This window comes from Schistocerca americana, chromosome 3 (assembly GCF_021461395.2).
Source record: "Schistocerca americana isolate TAMUIC-IGC-003095 chromosome 3, iqSchAmer2.1, whole genome shotgun sequence".
Classification (NCBI taxonomy): Eukaryota; Metazoa; Arthropoda; class Insecta; order Orthoptera; family Acrididae; genus Schistocerca; species Schistocerca americana.
The window spans coordinates 960,478,912-960,499,961 of NC_060121.1; the positions used below are offsets into that span (position 1 = coordinate 960,478,912).

The following is a 21,050-nucleotide window of genomic DNA, read 5'->3' on the forward strand; positions in this document are numbered from 1 at the left end:
TGTAAAGTTTGGAAGGTAGGAGACGAGGTACTGGCAGAAGTAAAGCTGTGAGTACCGGGCGTGAGTCGTGCTTCGGTAGCTCAGTTGGTAGAGCACTTGCCCGCGAAAGGCAAAGGTCCCGAGTTCGAGTCTCGGTCGGGCACACAGTTTTAATCTGCCAGGAAGTTTCATATCAGCGCACACTCCGCTGCAGAGTGAAAATCTCATTCTGGAAACATCCCCTAGGCTGTGGCTAAGCCATGTCTCCGCAATATCCTTTCTTTCAGGAGTGCTAGTTCTGCAAGGTTCGCAGGAGAGCTTCTGTAAAGTTTGGAAGGTAGGAGACGAGGTACTGGCAGAAGTAAAGCTGTGAGTACCGGGCGTGAGTCGTGCTTCGGTAGCTCAGTTGGTAGAGCACTTGCCCGCGAAAGGCAAAGGTCCCGAGTTCGAGTCTCGGTCGGGCACACAGTTTTAATCTGCCAGGAAGTTTCATATCAGCGCACACTCCGCTGCAGAGTGAAAATCTCATTCTGGAAACATCCCCTAGGCTGTGGCTAAGCCATGTCTCCGCAATATCCTTTCTTTCAGGAGTGCTAGTTCTGCAAGGTTCGCAGGAGAGCTTCTGTAAAGTTTGGAAGGTAGGAGACGAGGTACTGGCAGAAGTAAAGCTGTGAGTACCGGGCGTGAGTCGTGCTTCGGTAGCTCAGTTGGTAGAGCACTTGCCCGCGAAAGGCAAAGGTCCCGAGTTCGAGTCTCGGTCGGGCACACAGTTTTAATCTGCCAGGAAGTTTCATATCAGCGCACACTCCGCTGCAGAGTGAAAATCTCATTCTGGAAACATCCCCTAGGCTGTGGCTAAGCCATGTCTCCGCAATATCCTTTCTTTCAGGAGTGCTAGTTCTGCAAGGTTCGCAGGAGAGCTTCTGTAAAGTTTGGAAGGTAGGAGACGAGGTACTGGCAGAAGTAAAGCTGTGAGTACCGGGCGTGAGTCGTGCTTCGGTAGCTCAGTTGGTAGAGCACTTGCCCGCGAAAGGCAAAGGTCCCGAGTTCGAGTCTCGGTCGGGCACACAGTTTTAATCTGCCAGGAAGTTTCATATCAGCGCACACTCCGCTGCAGAGTGAAAATCTCATTCTGGAAACATCCCCTAGGCTGTGGCTAAGCCATGTCTCCGCAATATCCTTTCTTTCAGGAGTGCTAGTTCTGCAAGGTTCGCAGGAGAGCTTCTGTAAAGTTTGGAAGGTAGGAGACGAGGTACTGGCAGAAGTAAAGCTGTGAGTACCGGGCGTGAGTCGTGCTTCGGTAGCTCAGTTGGTAGAGCACTTGCCCGCGAAAGGCAAAGGTCCCGAGTTCGAGTCTCGGTCGGGCACACAGTTTTAATCTGCCAGGAAGTTTCATATCAGCGCACACTCCGCTGCAGAGTGAAAATCTCATTCTGGAAACATCCCCTAGGCTGTGGCTAAGCCATGTCTCCGCAATATCCTTTCTTTCAGGAGTGCTAGTTCTGCAAGGTTCGCAGGAGAGCTTCTGTAAAGTTTGGAAGGTAGGAGACGAGGTACTGGCAGAAGTAAAGCTGTGAGTACCGGGCGTGAGTCGTGCTTCGGTAGCTCAGTTGGTAGAGCACTTGCCCGCGAAAGGCAAAGGTCCCGAGTTCGAGTCTCGGTCGGGCACACAGTTTTAATCTGCCAGGAAGTTTCATATCAGCGCACACTCCGCTGCAGAGTGAAAATCTCATTCTGGAAACATCCCCTAGGCTGTGGCTAAGCCATGTCTCCGCAATATCCTTTCTTTCAGGAGTGCTAGTTCTGCAAGGTTCGCAGGAGAGCTTCTGTAAAGTTTGGAAGGTAGGAGACGAGGTACTGGCAGAAGTAAAGCTGTGAGTACCGGGCGTGAGTCGTGCTTCGGTAGCTCAGTTGGTAGAGCACTTGCCCGCGAAAGGCAAAGGTCCCGAGTTCGAGTCTCGGTCGGGCACACAGTTTTAATCTGCCAGGAAGTTTCATATCAGCGCACACTCCGCTGCAGAGTGAAAATCTCATTCTGGAAACATCCCCTAGGCTGTGGCTAAGCCATGTCTCCGCAATATCCTTTCTTTCAGGAGTGCTAGTTCTGCAAGGTTCGCAGGAGAGCTTCTGTAAAGTTTGGAAGGTAGGAGACGAGGTACTGGCAGAAGTAAAGCTGTGAGTACCGGGCGTGAGTCGTGCTTCGGTAGCTCAGTTGGTAGAGCACTTGCCCGCGAAAGGCAAAGGTCCCGAGTTCGAGTCTCGGTCGGGCACACAGTTTTAATCTGCCAGGAAGTTTCATATCAGCGCACACTCCGCTGCAGAGTGAAAATCTCATTCTGGAAACATCCCCTAGGCTGTGGCTAAGCCATGTCTCCGCAATATCCTTTCTTTCAGGAGTGCTAGTTCTGCAAGGTTCGCAGGAGAGCTTCTGTAAAGTTTGGAAGGTAGGAGACGAGGTACTGGCAGAAGTAAAGCTGTGAGTACCGGGCGTGAGTCGTGCTTCGGTAGCTCAGTTGGTAGAGCACTTGCCCGCGAAAGGCAAAGGTCCCGAGTTCGAGTCTCGGTCGGGCACACAGTTTTAATCTGCCAGGAAGTTTCATATCAGCGCACACTCCGCTGCAGAGTGAAAATCTCATTCTCTCAGAAATTTATTCTTCAAATTAAGGTGCATGTTTGATACTAGTGGACTTCCTTTGGACAGGGATGCCCTTTTGGCCAGTGCTTTTCACGTCCTCCTTGCTCCACCCGTCATGGTTTATTTTAGTGCCTAGTTAGGAGAATTCCTTAACTTCAGTACTTCGCGATCACCAATTCTGATTAGAAGTTTCCCGGGTTTCTCATTCCTACTACTTCTCACTACTTATCTCTTTCATCGATTTACTCTCAATCGATATTCTGTACTCAGTCGACTATTCCTTCCATTCAAGATATCCTGTAATTCTTCTTCACTTTCGCTGAGTATAGCAGTGTCATTAGGGAATCTTATCATTGATATTCTTTCAGTCTGAATTTTAATCCCACTCTTGAACTTTTATTTTATTTCCAGCATTGCTTTTTCGACGTGTAGATGGAATAGCAGGGGTGAAAGACAACTTACACTATGTTATCAAAAGTATCCGGACACCTGGCTGAAAATGACTTACAAGTTAGTGGCGCCTTCCATCGGTAATGCTGGAATTCGATATGGTGTTGGCCCAACCTTAGTCTTGATGACAGCTTCCACTCTCCCAGGCATACGTTCAATCAGGTGCTGTAAGGTCTTTTGGGGAATGGCAGCCCATTTTTCACGGAATTCTTCACTGAGGAGAGGCATCGATGTCGGTCGGTGAGGCCTGGCACGAAGTCGGCATTCCAAAACATCCCAAAGGTGTTCTATAAGATTCAGGCAGGATTCTGTGCTGGCCAGTCCATTACAGGGATGTTATTGTCGTGTAACCACTCCCCCACAGGCTGTGCATTACGAACAGGTGCTCGATCGTGTTGAAAGATGCAATCGCCATCCCCGAATTGGTCTTCTACAGTGGGAAGGAAGAAGGTGCTTCAAAACATCAATGTAGGCCTGTGCTGTGATAGTGCCACGCAAAACAACGATGCGTGCAATCCTCTCCATGAAAAATACGACCACACCATAACACCACCGCCTCAGAATTTTGCTGTTGGCGTAGACACGGCGGCAGATGTTCACTGGGCATTCGCCATACCCACTCCCTGTCATGGGATTTCCACATTGTGTACCGTGATTCGTAACTCCACAGAACGTTTTTCCACTGTTCAGTCGTCCAATGTTTACGCTCCTTACACCAAGCGAGGGGTCTTTTGGCATTTTCCAGCGTGATGTGTGCCTTATGATCAGTCGCTCGACAATGAAATCCTCGTTTTCTCACCTCCCACCTAACTGTCATGGTACATGCAATGGATACTGACACAGTATGGAATTCCTGTGTGATGGTCTCGATAGATGTCTGCGTCTTACACATTATGACACTCTTCAAGGGTCGGCGGTTTCTGTCAGTCAACAGACGAGGTCGGCCTGTACGCTTTCGTGCTGTACATGTCCCTTCACGTTTCCATTATCACATTGGAAACATGGGTGTTTACGAGTGTGGGAATCTCGCTTACAGACGTATGACACAATTGAACCCAGTCAAAAATGTTCAAATGTGTGTGAAATCTTATGGGACTTTACTGTTAAGGTCATCAGTCCCTAATTTTACACACTACTTAACCTAAATTATCCTAAGGACAAACACACACACCCATGCCCGAGGGAGGACTTGAACCTCCGCCGGGACCAGACGCACAGTCCATGACTGCAGCGCCTCAGACCGCTCGGCTAATCCCGCGCTGCTGAACCCAGTCACCCGACCACATTCGAAGTCAGTGAGTTTCGCGGAGCGTCCCTTTCTGCTCTCTCACGATGTCTAATGTCTACAGAGATCCTTGATATGGAGTACCTGGCAATAGGTGGCACCTCAATGCACCTAATATGAAAAACGTCTGTTTTGGTGGGTGTCTGGATACTTTTGATCACATAGTGTACCTGTGTTACACTATTTTTAGTGTGATTGGTTCTTTCTTCTGTAAGACTTCGTGGTGTCCTGACCTTCATTGCTTACATATTCCGCCCTCACAGTCATATTCTGCACATCAAGCCGCTTCATTCGAACCCAAACTCGATAAGACAAAGTCAATGTTGTATGAATTCATGTAAACAATATGCAAATAACTATAAATCGCAAGTGCGCACCGTGGTTGAAATACTCGAGGCTGGCGTACAGACACACATTCCAGACACGACGGTCGCAGGAGCTTTTAGTGCGAGAGAGGCACCCGCACGCCAGCAGGCCAGTCCCAACCCATCTACGTCGGTCGGTGGCCGCCCGTGGAGCGGACAGCGTTCGCCCGAAGCAAAGTAGGAACGACCCCGTGTTCGGCTTAAAAGCAAATTCCGCTACATTGTGTGGGAGCGGCCAGCCTACGCATTATTTACACATAACATGCAGTTTCAGAAATTTCCACAGGGAGACAGCAAACACCAAACGCCGATACTACAGGTTTCCGGATTGGTCGCCTTAAACGAAACGTCATTCTCCCGTTTTAGAAGAGCAATGCTGATTGGCAGACGATATTTCTGACGCCTTGAGCTGAAGGAGTAATGGAAGAGACCGAAAGATATACCCCTTCATGTCTGAGGTGGAGAGGCGCCGTTCCGTTGTCGCTCTTGGAGCGAGGAACAAGTCTCTCCTCAGTACTTCACTGGGAGACCACCTCTGTCCAGAGCGAATCGAAGTGCGACTCTCTGTATTGAGTCCTTGCGATGAAGCGTTGTTCACTGTGTTGGCCGACACACTTATTGAGCGGTCTGAAAGGACAGACTTATAGTTAGACACCTGCGAGCGAATTTTTGAGTGGCATCACGGGGGTGACTGGTTATCTGACCGGTGTACCACGCCAATAGTTAGACTAGGGGCGAATGGGAATCCTTGACTTCATCAAGACGTAGTGAGAGTTTGATTGGCGAAGGTCAATCCAGATAGAACGACAGTTAACTTATTTGTCAGTAGCGAACGGCGCAGACAGCAGTCATCGCAGCTTACGGTATTGTGCGCTACAGCTATTGCGGGCCCCATATTTCCTCCACAACAGTACACTTCACCGCATTTCACACGCGACAGCCTCGACCGTATCTAGCAACGTTCTAAAGGATAATTATTCAAGTTCAGTAGGCGCGCCTCTCAGCCATTCTGCCAAGTCAACAACGATCTTAAACTTTGTATAGAAATTTGAATAGAGAATGCTATCCTTGAGAGGTAACTTCACATTCCGAAAAGAACCAGGATATAACTTGTTCAATTCATAACTAAAAGTGCGATTGTGATTTCTCATAATTTTTGTAAAATAAATAATAGCTTTCGTTAGTTTCATGTTTTTCTTACACTAACTAGCACTACTCCAGTACCCAAGTATCCCACTAGTTACGTAAGAAATTTTGTGAATTTTTGTGCCATTTCCTTACAGCGGACGACTCCAGAAGATATTTATTGCTGAAAATTTTTCAGGCATTTCTCTTTAGAACGTTAGGAGCGTCTGTCTGACTTGTGTAGTAGTGTGGGGGTGGAAATTGAATCTTGCAGGAGCCACAGGGTAAAGGGTACATCTCAGATTAATCCGTTGCGCAGAATAACAGAATCTCAGATCAACCCCACACCACAGGCTTGGTCTGCCACTGTTTTTGTTCCCCTTGGTTTAATACGTATTGTGTAAATCCGTTTTTCCCTGTAGCCTACCTCAGCTTGTCTCAGTATTTCGAAGATCTTGCAACATTATACATCGTCAAACACTTTTCCCAGGTCGACAAATCGTATGAACGAGTCTCGATTTTTCTTCAGTCTAGCTTCCAGGGCGGTGGAATTGCGTTTGGCTAGTTTCTGGGAGGCATAGGATCGGCAGAACAGCTGCCGGTAGCACGTCAGTACGAGTGCTGTGCCCGCAGGCTACTACCGCGTGAACTACGACGAGCAGAACTGGGCGCTGCTGACGGAGCAGCTGCGGTCCGACCCCGAGGCCATCCCGCCCGCGAACCGCGGCCAGCTGCTGGACGACTCGGCCAGCCTGTCCGGCGCCGCCTACGTGCTGTCCGCCGAGGCGGCGCTGCGGCTGCACTCCTACCTCAGCCGGGAGCGCGACTACATCCCCTGGAGGGTCGCCTCGGGCACACTGCTCAACTTGGAGCGCCTTGTCGGCTGGGACGCCCCCGAGCAGTACAACGTGAGTATCGGCCTCGCATTTCGCCTAAGTCACCTCCTACGAGGGGTTATCAAAGAAACCACAATTATTTTTTCAAAAGCTATATATTTTCTAATTGTGTACAAAACAGTCTTCTCCTTTCAAAATACTCGACATTACAACTAACACACGACTGGCCATTAAAATTGCTACACCACGAAGATGTGCTACAGACGCGAAATTTAATCGACTGGAAGAAGATGCTGTGAAATGCAAATGAGTAGCCTTTCAGAGCATTCACAGAAGGTTGGCGCCGGTGGCGATACCTTCAACGTGCTGACATGAGGAAAGTTTCCAACCGATCTCTCATACACAAACAGCAGTTGACCCGCGTTGCCTGGTGAAACGTTGTTGTGATGCCTCGTGTAAGGAGGAGAAATACTTACCATCACGTTTCCGACTTTGATACAGGTCGGATTGTAGCCTATCGCGATTGCTGTTTACCGTATCGCGACATTGCTGCTCGCGTTGGTCGATATCCGATGACTGTTAGCAGATTATGGAATCGGTGGGTTCGGGAGGGTAATACGGAACGCCGTGCTGGGTCCCAACGGCCTCGTATTACTAGCAGTCGAGATGACAGGCATCTTATCAGCATGGCCGTAACGGATCGTGCAGCCACGTCTCGATCCCTGAGTCAACAGATGGGCACGTTTGCAAGACAACAACCATCTGCACGAACAGTTCGACGACGTTTGCAGCAGCATGGACTATCAGCTCGGAAACCATGACACTTAACGCTGCATCACAGACAGGAGCGCCTGCGATGGTGTACTCGACGACAAACCTCGGTGCACGAATGGCAAAACGTCATTTCTTCGGATGAATCCAGGTTCTGTTTACAGTATCATGATGGTCGTGTTTGGCGACATCGCGGTGAACGCACATTGGAAGCGTCTATTCGTCATCGCCATACTGGCGTATCACCCGGCGTGATGGTATGGGGTGCCATTGGTTACACGTCTCGGTCATCTCTTGTTCACATTGAAGACACTTTCAACACTGAACGTTGCATTTCAGATGTGTTACGACCCGTGGCTCTACCCTTCATTTGATCTCTGCGAAACCCTACATTTCAGCAGGATAATGTATGACCGCATGTTGCAGGTCTTGTACGGACCTTTCTGGATACAGAAAATGTTCGCCTGCTGCCCTGGCCGGCACATTCTCCAGATCTCTCACCAATTGAAAACGTCTGGTCAATGGTGGCCGAGCAGCTGCCTCGTCGCAGTACGCCAGTCCATACTTTTGATGAGTTGTGGTATCGTGTTGAAGCTGCATCGGCAGCTGTACCTGTACTTGCCATCGAAGCTCTGTTTGACTCTATGCCCAGGCGTATCAAGGCCGTTATTACGGCCAGAAGTGTTTGTTCTGGGTACTGATTTCTGAGGATCTATGCACCCAGATTGCGTGAAAATGCAATCACATGTCAGTTCTAGTATAATATATTTGTGCAATGAATGCCCGTTTTTCATCTACATTTCTTCTTGGTGTAGCAATTTTAATGGCCAGTAGTGTAGATTTGTCCCAGCGGTGCCTTCATTGTTCTTGGAGTCATCTCTAGAAATGGCTGACTGCTCCTCCCTAGTTTTTTTTCTTGACTTCTTCAATGTTGTCAGACTGGTGTCTTTTCATAGCCCTTTTCATGCGTGGAGACAAGATAAAGTCTCAGGCGAGTAAGGTGCGTGGGGCAGCGAAACCATGCTATTTTTAGTCAAAATCTGTGTGTTATGATACTTCCTGGCAGATTAAAACTGTGTGCCCGACCGAGACTCGAACTCGGGACCTTTGCCTTTCACACAGTTTTAATCTGCCATGAAGTTTCATATCAGCGCACACTCCGCTGCAGAGTGAAAATCTCGTTCTGGAAACCTCCCCCAGGTTGTGGCTAAGCCATGTCTCCGCAATATCCTTTCTTTCAGGAGTGCTAGTTCTGCAAGTTTCGCAGGAGAGCTTCTGTAAAGTTTGGAAGGTAGGAGACGAGATACTGGCAGAAGTAAAGCTGTGAGTACCGGGCGTGAGTCGTGCTTCGGTAGCTCAGATGGTAGAGCACTTGCCCTCGAAAGGCAAACGTCCCGAGTTCAAGTCTCGGTCGGGCACACAGTTTTAATGTGCCAGGAAATTTCATATCATCGCACACTCCGCTGCAGGGTGAAAATCTCATTCTGTCTGTTATGATGTCTGTGTTTTCAGGCGCGTTGTCGTAATGGAAGAATCAGTCTCCTGTGAGTCACAAACCGGGTCTTTCTTGACGAACACACTCGTACAAGTACGCTGATAAGCCACAACATTATGACCACGTGCCTAATAGCTGGTACCCTTGGCACGGACAGTAGCTGCGACGCGTCGTGGTATGGAACCAGTGAGGTACATCGCTAGGGGGAGTTGGCGCCACATCTGCACACACAAGTCACTTAATTCCCGCAAATTCCGGGGCCGTGGACGATGACACCTGACGCCACGTTCAATCAAATCCCAGATGTATTCAATCGAGTTCATATATGGAACTCGCCACTCTGTCCCTTGAACCAATCCGTCACATTTCTGCCCTTGTTATATCGCGAATTATGTCGTTGAAAAATGCCGCTGCCGCCGGCAAACATAATCATCATGAAGACGTGTACGTTGTCTACAATTAGTGTACGGCACTCCTTGGCCGTCATGGCGTCTTGCACGAGTTCCACTGGACCCATGGGTGCCCACTTGAATGTTCTCCAGAGCATAATGGAGCCGCCGCCAGTTTGTCTCCGTCCCGCAATGCAGGTATCAAGGAAGACGACGTATTCGTGTCCTCCTGTCGGCGTGATGAAGTACGTATCGGGATCTATCAGCCTACACAACGCTCTGCCAGTACACCGACGTCCAGTGCCAAAGATCACTTGCTCGTTTCAGTCGTAATTGTCGATGCTTACATTGATACATCCATGGCTCATCGTTAGGAGTGTTCAGAACACTGTGTGTTCAGAGACACCTGTACTCTGACCAGACTAAAGTCTGGTGTTAGTTCCGCCACAGTTCGCCGCCTGTCTTGTTTTACCAGTCTGCCCAACCAACTACAAGCGACACCTGTAATGAGGAGTGGCCACCCAACTTCACGGCGTCTGGATGTTGTAGGGAAGCAGCCTACTCACGCCGTAATAAATTCACATCAGTCTTTCCATTGTGTGCCAGCCAGTCTGCTGTAACTAGCTCTGACGTCATAAATGTTGCGCAATACTTTAAAAATCAAGTAAATAACCTGAAACGTTTCTAGCATGTCAGCAGTAGTACTAAATCAACATGTGTTGAATGTCAGTTCAATAACTTTAACCATTTTTTAAATTTGGACGTTTCTCTGTAAAAAGCATTGGCGCAACAGAAAAGAGCTAGAAACTTAAAAATTTATATTTAGATTCCTTTTTCATAATAATTTAATAGAAACAGTACTTTGGATCTCACAAATTAAAAATTTTGTTGAAATTCATGAATTTCTGGTTTTTGTCTTAGAAATTAAGGAAGCAAGATAGATTAAGTAGGCTAATAAATAAGGCTAGGGTGTTTAAATTTAAGTAGAAGGGAGATCAGCTATAATCATAAAGATGTGAGAAGTTTCAATTGAATAACAATAAAACTATAGCGATAGCGTATCTCCAAAGGGCAAGTTCAGAGCTCGTCTACTGCGTGTAGTGTAATTAAATTAATTCTCTCGCCCAAAATAATTGACTTAGCCACGTCAGATTTCTATTATGATTACTTACCTGTGTGCTGAATGCACATTTAAATCGAGAGTTTCATCGGCTATCAGCAAAGGAAGCAATGATTTATTCAATAACTTAGAGTGGTGCATTACTAGCGCAGCGGCTAGTCGGGAGAGCCGATTTGATCAGGCGTTCGCTTAGCCGTCCGCACCGCGGCTTTATTTATAAGAACGCTGCGCGAGAAAGTAAGGCCCCAGTTCTCTCCAGACGCTGAATAGCACACCATCTGAGTCGGGAGTCGCGTCGCGTCTGTATCATTGCTATAAACAGCCTCGGATGCCGTATTAAGTTACTCGGTATACACGTAACCATGAAATCATTTTCGAGTGAAGTGTTAATTCTGGGCTGACTTCAATGATATATCTTCAGTTTGCGTATGTCGTATTTTCACGTGCCGTCGCGGGACAGACATTCTACCGTTATTTAGCGTGGCGTTTGATGAACATTATCATCAAATTATGGCGAGCATTCACTTAAACATTTAATTTGAACAATTATAGTTGCATCAGCGGATTAGACTCTGAACTGCTCTGGTAGTTGGATTGTGTGGATTCTTTTTGGTCTGTGACTTTCAGAATATAGCGAACATTTTAGAGAGAATCGTTTTTGATTATGAATCCCAGACAATCTCCTAATTCCTCAGAGCTATAAGCTGTAGCTATAAATGTATTTCTCAGATGAAGTGGGCACTAGGAATTCTAATTACAGGCTTCACGTTTTGCTAATCACTTTCTGGTTGCTAAAACTGTAGTTAGAGAGCCAGTGTTGACAACGGCAAAACAACAGCATAAATAACAGGAACATTTTAAACAACAAATATTATTCCACCCGCCGCCCCACAGTGTGGTTCCTGCTTGGTCACGCCACGTGTTGAAGACGCTCACCACTGCCGACGAGACGTGCAGACTCCTCAGTGCCCATGGCGAGCCTCCGGGCCATCACAATCTTACCTTCCGTCAAACTCAAACAGATCGAGTGCCGTCCCCATTCTACACGCGGCCACACACGATCGCTGATACTCCGTGCACTGGCTAGCCGTCATTCCTCACAGGGTGACCCTGCTATCGCCTGATTGGGTTTATGTCGATAGTAGGTCATAAAGTTTTGGCCGATCAGTGTATATTTAGGGTTAATTTATAGTTAAAAAGCACACCGTCTTCAGGCCACGAGTGGCCTACCGGGACCATCCGGCCGCCGTGTCATCCTCAGAGGAGGATGCGGATAGGAGGGGCGTGCGGTCAGCACACCGCTCTCCCGGACGTTATGATGGTATTCTTGACCGAATCCGCTACTATTCGGTCGAGTAGCTCCTCAATCTCTAAAAAGGGCCATCACAGAAGTTGGGAAGGAAAACATAGGTACAAACGAGGCAGCTGCGAAGAAACCATGGGTAACAGCAGAAATACTTCAGTTGACTGATGAAAGGAGGAAGTACAAACACGTTCCGGCAAAATCAGGAATACAGAAATACAAGTAGCTGAGGAATGAAGTAAATAGGAAGTGCAGGGAAGCTAAGACGAAATGGCTGCAGGAGAAATGTGAAGACATCGAAAAAGATATGATTGTCGGAAGGACAGACTCAGCATACAGGAAAGTCAAAACAACCTTTGGTGACATTAAAAGCAACGGTGGTAACATTAAGAGTGCAACGGGAATTCCACTGTTAAATGCAGAGGAGAGAGCAGATAGGTGGAAAGAATACATCGAAAGCCTCTATGAGAGTGAAGATTTGTCTGATGTGATAGAAGAAGAAACAGGAGTCGATTTAGAAGAGATAGGGGATCCAGTATTGGAATCGGAATTTAAAAGAGCTTTCGAGGACTTACGGTCAAATAAGGCAGAAGTGATAGATAACATTCCATCAGAAGTTCTAAAATCATTGGGGGAAGTGGCAACAAAACGACTATTCACGTTGGTGTGTAGAACATATGAGTCTGGCGACATACCATCTGACTTTCGGAAAAGCATCATCCACACACTTCCGAAGACGGCAAGAGCTGACAAGTGCGAGAATTATCGCACAATCAGCTTAACAGCTCATGCATCGAAGCTGCTTACAAGAATAATATACAGAAGAATGGAAAAGAAAATTTAGAATGCGCTAGGTGACGATCAGTTTGGCTTTAGGAAAAGTAAAGGGACGAGAGAGGCAATTCTGACGTTACGGCTAATAATGGAAGCAAGGCTAAAGAAAAATCGAGACACTTTCATAGGATTTGTCGACCTGGAAAAAGCATTCGACAATATAAAATGGTGCAAGCTGTTCGAGATTCTGAAAAAAGTAGGGGTAAGCTATAGGGAGAGACGGGTCATATACAGTATGTACAATAACCAAGAGGGAATAATAAGAGTGGACGATCAAGAACGAAGTGCTCGTATTAAGAAGGGTGTAAGACAAGGCTGTAGCCTTTCACCCCTACTCTTCAATCTGTACATCGAGGAAGCAATGACGGAAATAAAAGAAAGGTTCAGGAGTGGAATTAAAATACAAGGTGAAAGGATATCAATGAAACTATTCGCTGATGACATTGCTATCCTGAGTGAAAGTGAAGAAGAATTAAATGATCTGCTGAACGGAATGAACAGTCTAATGAGTACACAGTATGGTCTGAGAGTAAATCGGAGAAAGACGAAGGTAATGAGAAGGAGTAGAAATGAGAACAGCGAGAAACTTAACATCAGGATTGATGGTCACGAAGTCAATGAAGTTAAGGAATTCTGCTACGTAGGCAGTAAAATAACCAATGACGGACGGAGCAAGGAGGACATCAAAAGCGGACTCGCTAAGGCAAAAAAGGCATTTCTGGCCAAGAGAAGTCTACTAATATCAAATACCGGCCTTAATTTGAGGAAGAAATTTCTGAGGATGTACGTCTGGAGTACAGCATTGTATGGTAGTGAAACGTGGAGTGTGGGAAAACCGTAACAGAAGAGAATCGAAGCATTTGAGATGTGGTGCTATAGACGAATGTTGAAAATTAGGTGGACTGATAAGGTAAGGAATGAGGAGGTTCTACGCAGAATCGGAGAGGAAAGGAATCTGTGGAAAACACTGATAAGGAGAAGGGACAGGATGATAGGACATCTGCTAAGACATGAGGGAATGACTTCCATGGTACTAGAGGGAGCTGTAGAGGGCAAAAACTGTAGAGGAAGACAGAGATTGGAATACGTCAAGCAAATAATTGAGGACGTAGGTTGCAAGTGCTACTCTGAGATGAAGAGGTTAGCACAGGAAAGGAATTTGTGGCGGGCCGCATCAAACCAGTCAGTAGACTGATGACCAAAAAAAAAGCTCCGCAATTGGCATCACGAGGCTGAGTGCACCCCGAAAAATGGCAACAGCGCATGGCGGGCTGGATGGTCACCCATCCAAGTGCCGACCACGCCCGACAGCGCTTGTTAATTAATAGTTAGGTGTATTTAATTTTATTTATTAACTTAGAGCGGGTTTATCGCATATACAACCAATGCACAAACCTTTTTCCTTTAACTAGAAGTTGTTTTAGCTGTTTGTCTATAAACCTGTCTTATCATTAGTTCTTCACACGAGACTTTCATTTTTAACTTCCCCCCATAGTTCTGTGAACGTTTCACACTCAAAATTTTCATTTTTTTGGAGTTATATTGTCAGTTGAACGTAATGTTACGCCTTTTCGTTGTGTTTTCGTCACTTACTCTTTTTTTTATCCATTTAGCTTTCTCTGTTATACTGCAGTTGTTTCATTTATAACTTCTGCACATTTCACTCGCAATAAATTTCTGCAGGAATTTGCACTGTCTGTGTTGGAGCACATGACTGATGAATTAGGCTATCGTGAGGTGCCAGGTGAGGACCACGTCACACGTATCCTGAGGGCCATCATTGTCAACCTTGCTTGCAACTACGGACAGCAGGCTTGTCTCAATTCCACATACGAACAAATGGAGCGATTCATGGCCGATCCTGCCAATCCTGACAACCAGTGAGTAGTTTTCTCAGCGTGGTGAATCCATTTACATGGACACTCTGTTTACACGTCAACTCTGCAATTTAAGATGCTATACACAAATTTATGGAACCATTTTAGGAAAGTGGTTGATGTAACATTTTAAATTTGGTAATGTTTAGTAACATGTGAAGGTGTGTGTGTGTGTGTGTGTGTGTGTGTGTGTGTGTGTGTGTGTGTGTGTTTGTATGTGTATTTAGTAGTATGTGAGAGTGAGTATGGGAGGCAGTTCTCTTTTGTGTGTGTGTGTGTGTGTGTGTGTGTGTGCGTGTGCGTGTGTGTTTATGAGTTTAGGTCGTCTGACAATTTTTTGAAGGCAGCGAACGTAGTTACGTTGAAAGAGCTGCATATTCGTTTATTATTTCTTTTCCTTCAACTATTGCTATCAGTATTTAGTGGCTTTCCTAAATTATTAGTTTTTGTGAGGGACTTTTGGTGCATTTGGAAATTTGAGAAGTCGGTGTTGATGTCTGTTGGTCTGTGGTCCATATCCATAAGGTTTTCCGTGAATATAAAATGACAGCTGTTGTTTTTAGGGCTTTATATGTATCTAACACTGTAATTTCTGCTTGTCTGTCTAATGTAAATTGAACTGCAGTATTGATGTGTCAGTTGATAAATATTGGAAGTGTTGTGTTTGTCGTTGTTCGTATTGGTTATCCTTACTTGTCTCTGTGTTGAGTTACCTATCCTGCAGGCTATTGTTAGTCATTTTTTATCTATGTTGCCTATCCTGTGAGGTGCTTTGTTGTTGTAAGTAAGAGTGTAGCATTTCCATGTAGCTGTGCCTACTTCTTTCTGGTGCGTCTTTCGCACAAATAAGCCGTTTTCCAGTACATACTGCACGGACTGAATGAAAATCTACAAAAACGAACTACAGATAATGAAACAAATAGCTGTGATCAGTGGCACAAATACTGTAGACAAACTGAATCACAAAATTATTTGTTTGCTTTTGTGTGCTAGGTGACCCATTCACCTAGCACATAAAAGCAAACAAATCGTAACCAACATTCAAACACAGATACACCAGACACACAGGACGACCAGCAAATGGCACGAGAACTAAATATAGGCTACAGGATAGCTAACTTTGCACGGAGAAAACTAAGGACAACCAAAACCAACAAAGACAATCAACACTTCTTGTATTTATGAACTGACTGTCAGGATTTGAGTTCAGTCTACATTGGATAGTCAAGCAGAAATTGCAGTATTAGATATACACAAATGCACTAAAAAGTAAGAGCTGTCATTCTACATTCGCAGAACAACCAACGGATATGGACCACAGGCCAGTGGACATCAACACAGAACTCAAATGTAACTATAACACACAGACAAATACACACACAAAACACAATCATCCATACAGTGTAAAATAAAGCTAATCGCAACATTCCCAGTCGTAAATTTTTGGCACAACAAAGTTTCTAGATTACGTCCTTTATGGCTACAGAAAAACCGTGAAAGAGAAACAACTGTAAAGGGTAGTGCAGTACACCACAAAACCACAGAATGTGGCGTATGTATGTATATTTTGTTGTATATTTTGTCTGTTACCAAATCTATAGGTACGAGTTTTAACAACTGAAATTTCTAAGTTTATAGATATTAAAGAGCAATTTTACTGTTATTTCACAAAAAGAAACTAAAACTGTCACTGATGACGCTGTAACATCAACGAAACATGTCTTGCAAAAAAGAAGAAAACATTGTGTTTGCTCGAAGCGGAAACAAATTTTATTTGTAAGCGAAGAAGCATGAACACACTAGTATTTATACACTTTGCCGTATTTCACGGTCAGACCTCTGGTCGTGTTATTTGAGGCAGAAGCAGATAGAAATCGTAGATTTTTTTTAAGTGTGTTAACTTTTGGTTGCAGAGTGATGTAACTTTAAGTCCACTGTTGACAGGGTGGACCCGGACTTGAGGCGCATCGTCTACTGCCAGGGCGTGCGATATTTTGGCGCTGATGTTTATAACTTCCTGATGGACCGATATGCGACCACTGAGGTCATCTCCGAGATGAACGACATCCTGCTAGGCGCCACTTGTTCAGAGATGGTGGCTGGTTTACGGTAAGGGGAACGTACTAAAATGTGTGTTGTTTTCTCTCTTCTTCGTGTGGAAGTTCTCTGTGCACACTTTTCCCTTATCACAGGTCATACTCTTAAGCTGTGTTTCCACCAAGAGAATTGTTCTTTGAGGATTGATTTTCGTCAAATAAACTATAGAACTACAATGTGCTGCATTAATGGCTGACTAATGTTATTTAAGATGTGCTGATATTCTATCGCTAGTAAAAATTGTGTTAGGAGTCTGTGATGCACGAGGAAACGATTTGTTGCGCATCACGAAACTTCGTGCAGATAAAACTGTATGCCGGACTGGAACTCAAACTCGGGACCTTTGCCTTTCGCTGCAAAGTGCTTCACCAACTGAGCTACCCAACCACGACGCAAGACTGTTCTCACAGCTTTAATTTCGCCAGGAAGTCGTCTCCTAGCTTGGAGGGTATGACCTTGTCCCCAAGTTTAGGGGGTAGGAGACGAGTTACTGAAGGAAGTAAAGCTGCAAAGAGGGACCGAGGGTTGTGATTGGGTATCTCAGCTGGTAATGCAGTTGCCCGCAAAAGGCAAAGGTCCCAATTTCGAGTCCCGGTTCGGTAAACAGTTTTAAACTGTTTTAATCCACATCAGTACACACTCCGCTGCAGAATGAAAATTACATTCTCATTCAGATCATCTTGTAAATCGACAATAACCCTTCATTTCCTACTGACATTTAGCTTGTTTCTGAAAGCAACAATCTTTTCCTAGATATTTTAAGTCTCTTCAGTGTTCTAAAACAGAAAAAATTACTGTAATTAATTCGTTACAACAAAAATACATAGCATCGAATTGCTTAGTTACAGTATGTAGAGTTTCTAAGAGCCATTTTTGAGCTATATTGTTAGTTACATTAGTCTCAGGGGTATAATTAAGCGGACGGAAGGGGATCATAAACTGATTTGTTCGAGATAAGGGATCAACGAGTGTAGTACATAATTCCAGTGGGACGATTTCTTGAATGACCGCTGCTCTCTACGCACGCGTTCGTAAGGTGCCTTTTTTTTGCATAGACGCTGCAGAAGCTAACTTTAAAAATAATACACAATCGTCTTTATGGTTTTCAGTGATGTATTTTATCCATAGGAGCTACATGAGGTCAAGGATGCGAGAAACCCCAAAAGAAAATGAAGAGGAACTAGTTGATACCTGTCTTACTACACAACATAGATTGGGGATGCTGAAGATAGTATGGCCAAATGTTATCCTAGTTACGTTACTTAGTAAATTATGTGTATGTTCAGTTGATTAGGACAAATGACACGATTACTTCTTACGTTAATCTTAAGAAATCTTCATTTTTTAAAATGTACTTTATAATTTAATTCTAGCGTCGGATTTCGCTGGTGTAGGGTCTGGGCTGGGGGCTGTACAGGTGTAGGCTTAGTTTAACATTTACTTTCTTAAATGTAAAATCTTCTTGACAATATAACAATAACAATAAAAAGTAACTTAATTTTCAGCCCACTATACTCGTACACACATCAAAAAGTTTTGCATCACCTCGGTTCCGAGAGTTCCGGAAGCTGTACAGAAAATTGTAATATATCAACATAAACATCATTTCCACCCTTTTTATTGCTCATGAAAACCACACACTACATGTTGTACAGCGAGACCTTCAGAGGTGGTGGTCCAGACAGCTGTACACAACGGTACCTCTAATACCAAGTGGCAAGTCCTCTTGCATTGATGCTTGCCGGTATTCGTCGTGGCATACTATCCACCAGTTCATCAAGGCACTGTAGGTCCCGATTGTCCCACTCCTCAACGGCGATTCGGCGTAGATCCCTCAGAATGGTTGGTGGGTCACAGCGTCCATAAACAGCCCTTTTTAATCTGTCCCAGGCATGTTCGATAGGTTTCATGTCTGGAGAACTTGCTGGCCACTCTAGTCAAGCGATGTCGTTATCCTGAAAGAAGTCATTCGCAAGATGTGCACGATGTAGGCGCGAATTGTCGTCCATGAAGACGAATGCCTCGCCAATATGCTGCCGATACGGTTGCACTATCGGTAGGAGGATGGCATTCCCGTATCGTACAGCCGTTACGGCGCCTTCCAGTACCACCAGCAGCGTACGTCGGCCCCACATAATGCCACCCCATAACATCAGGGAACCTCTGCCTTGCTGCACTCGCTGGACAGTGTGTCTAAGGCGTTCAGCCTGACCGAGTTGCCTCCAGACAAGTCTCCGACTATTGTCTGGTTGAAGGCATATGCGACACTCATCGGTGAAGGGAACGTGATGACAATCCTGAGCGGTCCATTCGGCATGTTGTTGGACCCATCTGTACCTCGCTGGATGGTGTCGTGGTTGCAAAGATGGATTTCGCCATGGACGTCGGGAGCGAAGTTGCGCATCATGCACCCTGTTGCGCACAGTTTGAGTCGTAACATGACGTCGTGTGGCTGCACGAAAAGCATTATTCAACATGGTGGCGTTGCTGTCAGGGTTCCTCCGAGCCATAATCCGTAGGGAGCGGTCATCCACTGCAGTAGTAGCCCTTGGGATGCCTGAGTGAGGCATGCCATCGACAGTTCCTGTCTCTCTGTATCTCCTCCATGTCCGAACAACATCGCTTTGGTTCACTTCGAGACGCCTGGACATTTCCCTTTTTGAGATCCCTTCCTGGCACAAAGTAACAACGCGGACACGATCGAACCGCGGTGTTGACCGTCTAAGTATAGTTGAACAACAGACAATACGAGCCGTGTACCTCCTTCTTAATGGAATGACTGGAACTGATCGGCTGTCGCACCCCCTCCGTCTAATAGGCGCTGCTCATGCATGGTTGTTTACATCTTTGGGCGGGTTTAGTGACATCTCTGAACAGTCAAAGGGACTGTGTCTGTGATACAATATCCACAATCAACGTCTATTTTCAGGAGTTCTAGGAACCGCAGTGATGCAAAACTTTTTTTGATGTGTGTAATTTTCAAAGCAGGTCTCAGGCAAGAGAACAACAATTAGAGTGCCCTCGTCCTACAGAATTCAATCAAACAGAAATAAAATAAGCTTTGCCTCAGCACAGAAACTCTGACTATGACAGTAATAATTACACTATATGGACCTTGACTACAGACAAAAAATCACGTTAAATATAGCTTCTGCAATTAACCATAGGACGCTAAGACAACCCTCAGAATTAATTAAGATCACTCGCGTAGCACACAGTTATACACTGGTCTACGATTACTCCCGTAGCCAACTAGCTGCTATGACCTACTGTCAACTGTCTGCAGAATCAGCCACACATACATCTCAATACAGTCTTGTGTAGAACAAAACATATAAATGAATCACTCTCACAGAACTAAATAACAAGGTAACTTTCGTAGTTCAAATGGCATATCAGTGAGGTTCTCATTGTAATAAATCATACAAATCAGAACCGCTCATGGCGTTTAACTAAGAAAATCAAAACGGCTCTCGCACACCCAGCGCTCCACCACTCAACTACCACCACCACGTCGGATTGTTGCCACGTACATTCCGTGCGTAATAGTACTTGTTAAACAATGCACTCAGTGCACCGCTTGTTCTCTGTATGTAATCTATGACTGATCACTTAACCACCGAAATATGGGTGTTACTACTACATCACGTAGGTAGTGCTCCTCTTGAAATGCAGAAGCATCCGTCTCCACATACGCTGGAACTGCCGTCCTCTGCCTCAGGAAAAGACGCCATCCACTCCACTGGATTGTTTGTACCCACAAAGCGGCCACGCACCATGCGATGTCTGGCAGACAGCTCCTTGGCGTATTAGCTTGGAGAAGGCATTCCGTTTTTTACAGAATTAATAAGTATTTGAATTTAGCCATCGTCCACACTGTCGAAAAAGTCGCCATCGAGCACGTCTCATATATCGGACGATGCTTGCCGGTCAGGAGCTCACCCCGGCCTTCAACTTCTTTGGGAAAAGCCGTCGTTCACTTTCCGTTGGCCGTCCCTATTTCGGATGACCGTGAAAGCCCCTCCCATCATCTCCTGCATCGGCTCGCTCAGCCGGGGCAACTCTTGCATTCCAAATGTCAAACTTTAATCTGGCAGAATTCTCGCCGACATATTGGTTATGTTACACTGCGAACCAGCCAAAACGGACATGCAAGTCTGGCAACAGAATGGACCAGAGGACTACCTTCAGTACTCGACGACCGGTATCGATTTGCCAGACGGTGTAAGCACAAGAAATATTCGTGATTTGCAGGAGCGAATAACTTCGTACTGCAACATCTCTTCTCTTCCACTAGCCCTCTCCATCCCTTCAATCACGTTGGCAACAGATGATACAGTGGCATCCTTACCAGGACGGTATCTGTTGTGACTTAGCACGACAGCCAAGTCACAACGAGAGGAAGCCGAAAGGCACGCGTTAAAGTCACGCAGATTGGCGTGAGGTCTGGAACAGTTAAAAGGAAATGAGAACTTAGAAAATGGACGCA

General features: G+C 45.6%; 1 protein-coding gene across 1 annotated transcript in view; it reads left to right on the forward strand.

Annotated features, from left to right (window-relative positions):
• Positions 1–21,050, forward strand: part of LOC124606579 (aminopeptidase N-like) — a 143,070-nt gene that overhangs the window by 107,731 nt on the left and 14,289 nt on the right. Inside the window, exons 13-15 of the mRNA XM_047138564.1 lie at positions 6,473–6,747; positions 14,271–14,467; positions 16,409–16,573. Coding sequence (XP_046994520.1) covers positions 6,473–6,747; positions 14,271–14,467; positions 16,409–16,573 — 637 coding nt within the window. The remainder of the gene's footprint in view (positions 1–6,472; positions 6,748–14,270; positions 14,468–16,408; positions 16,574–21,050) is intronic.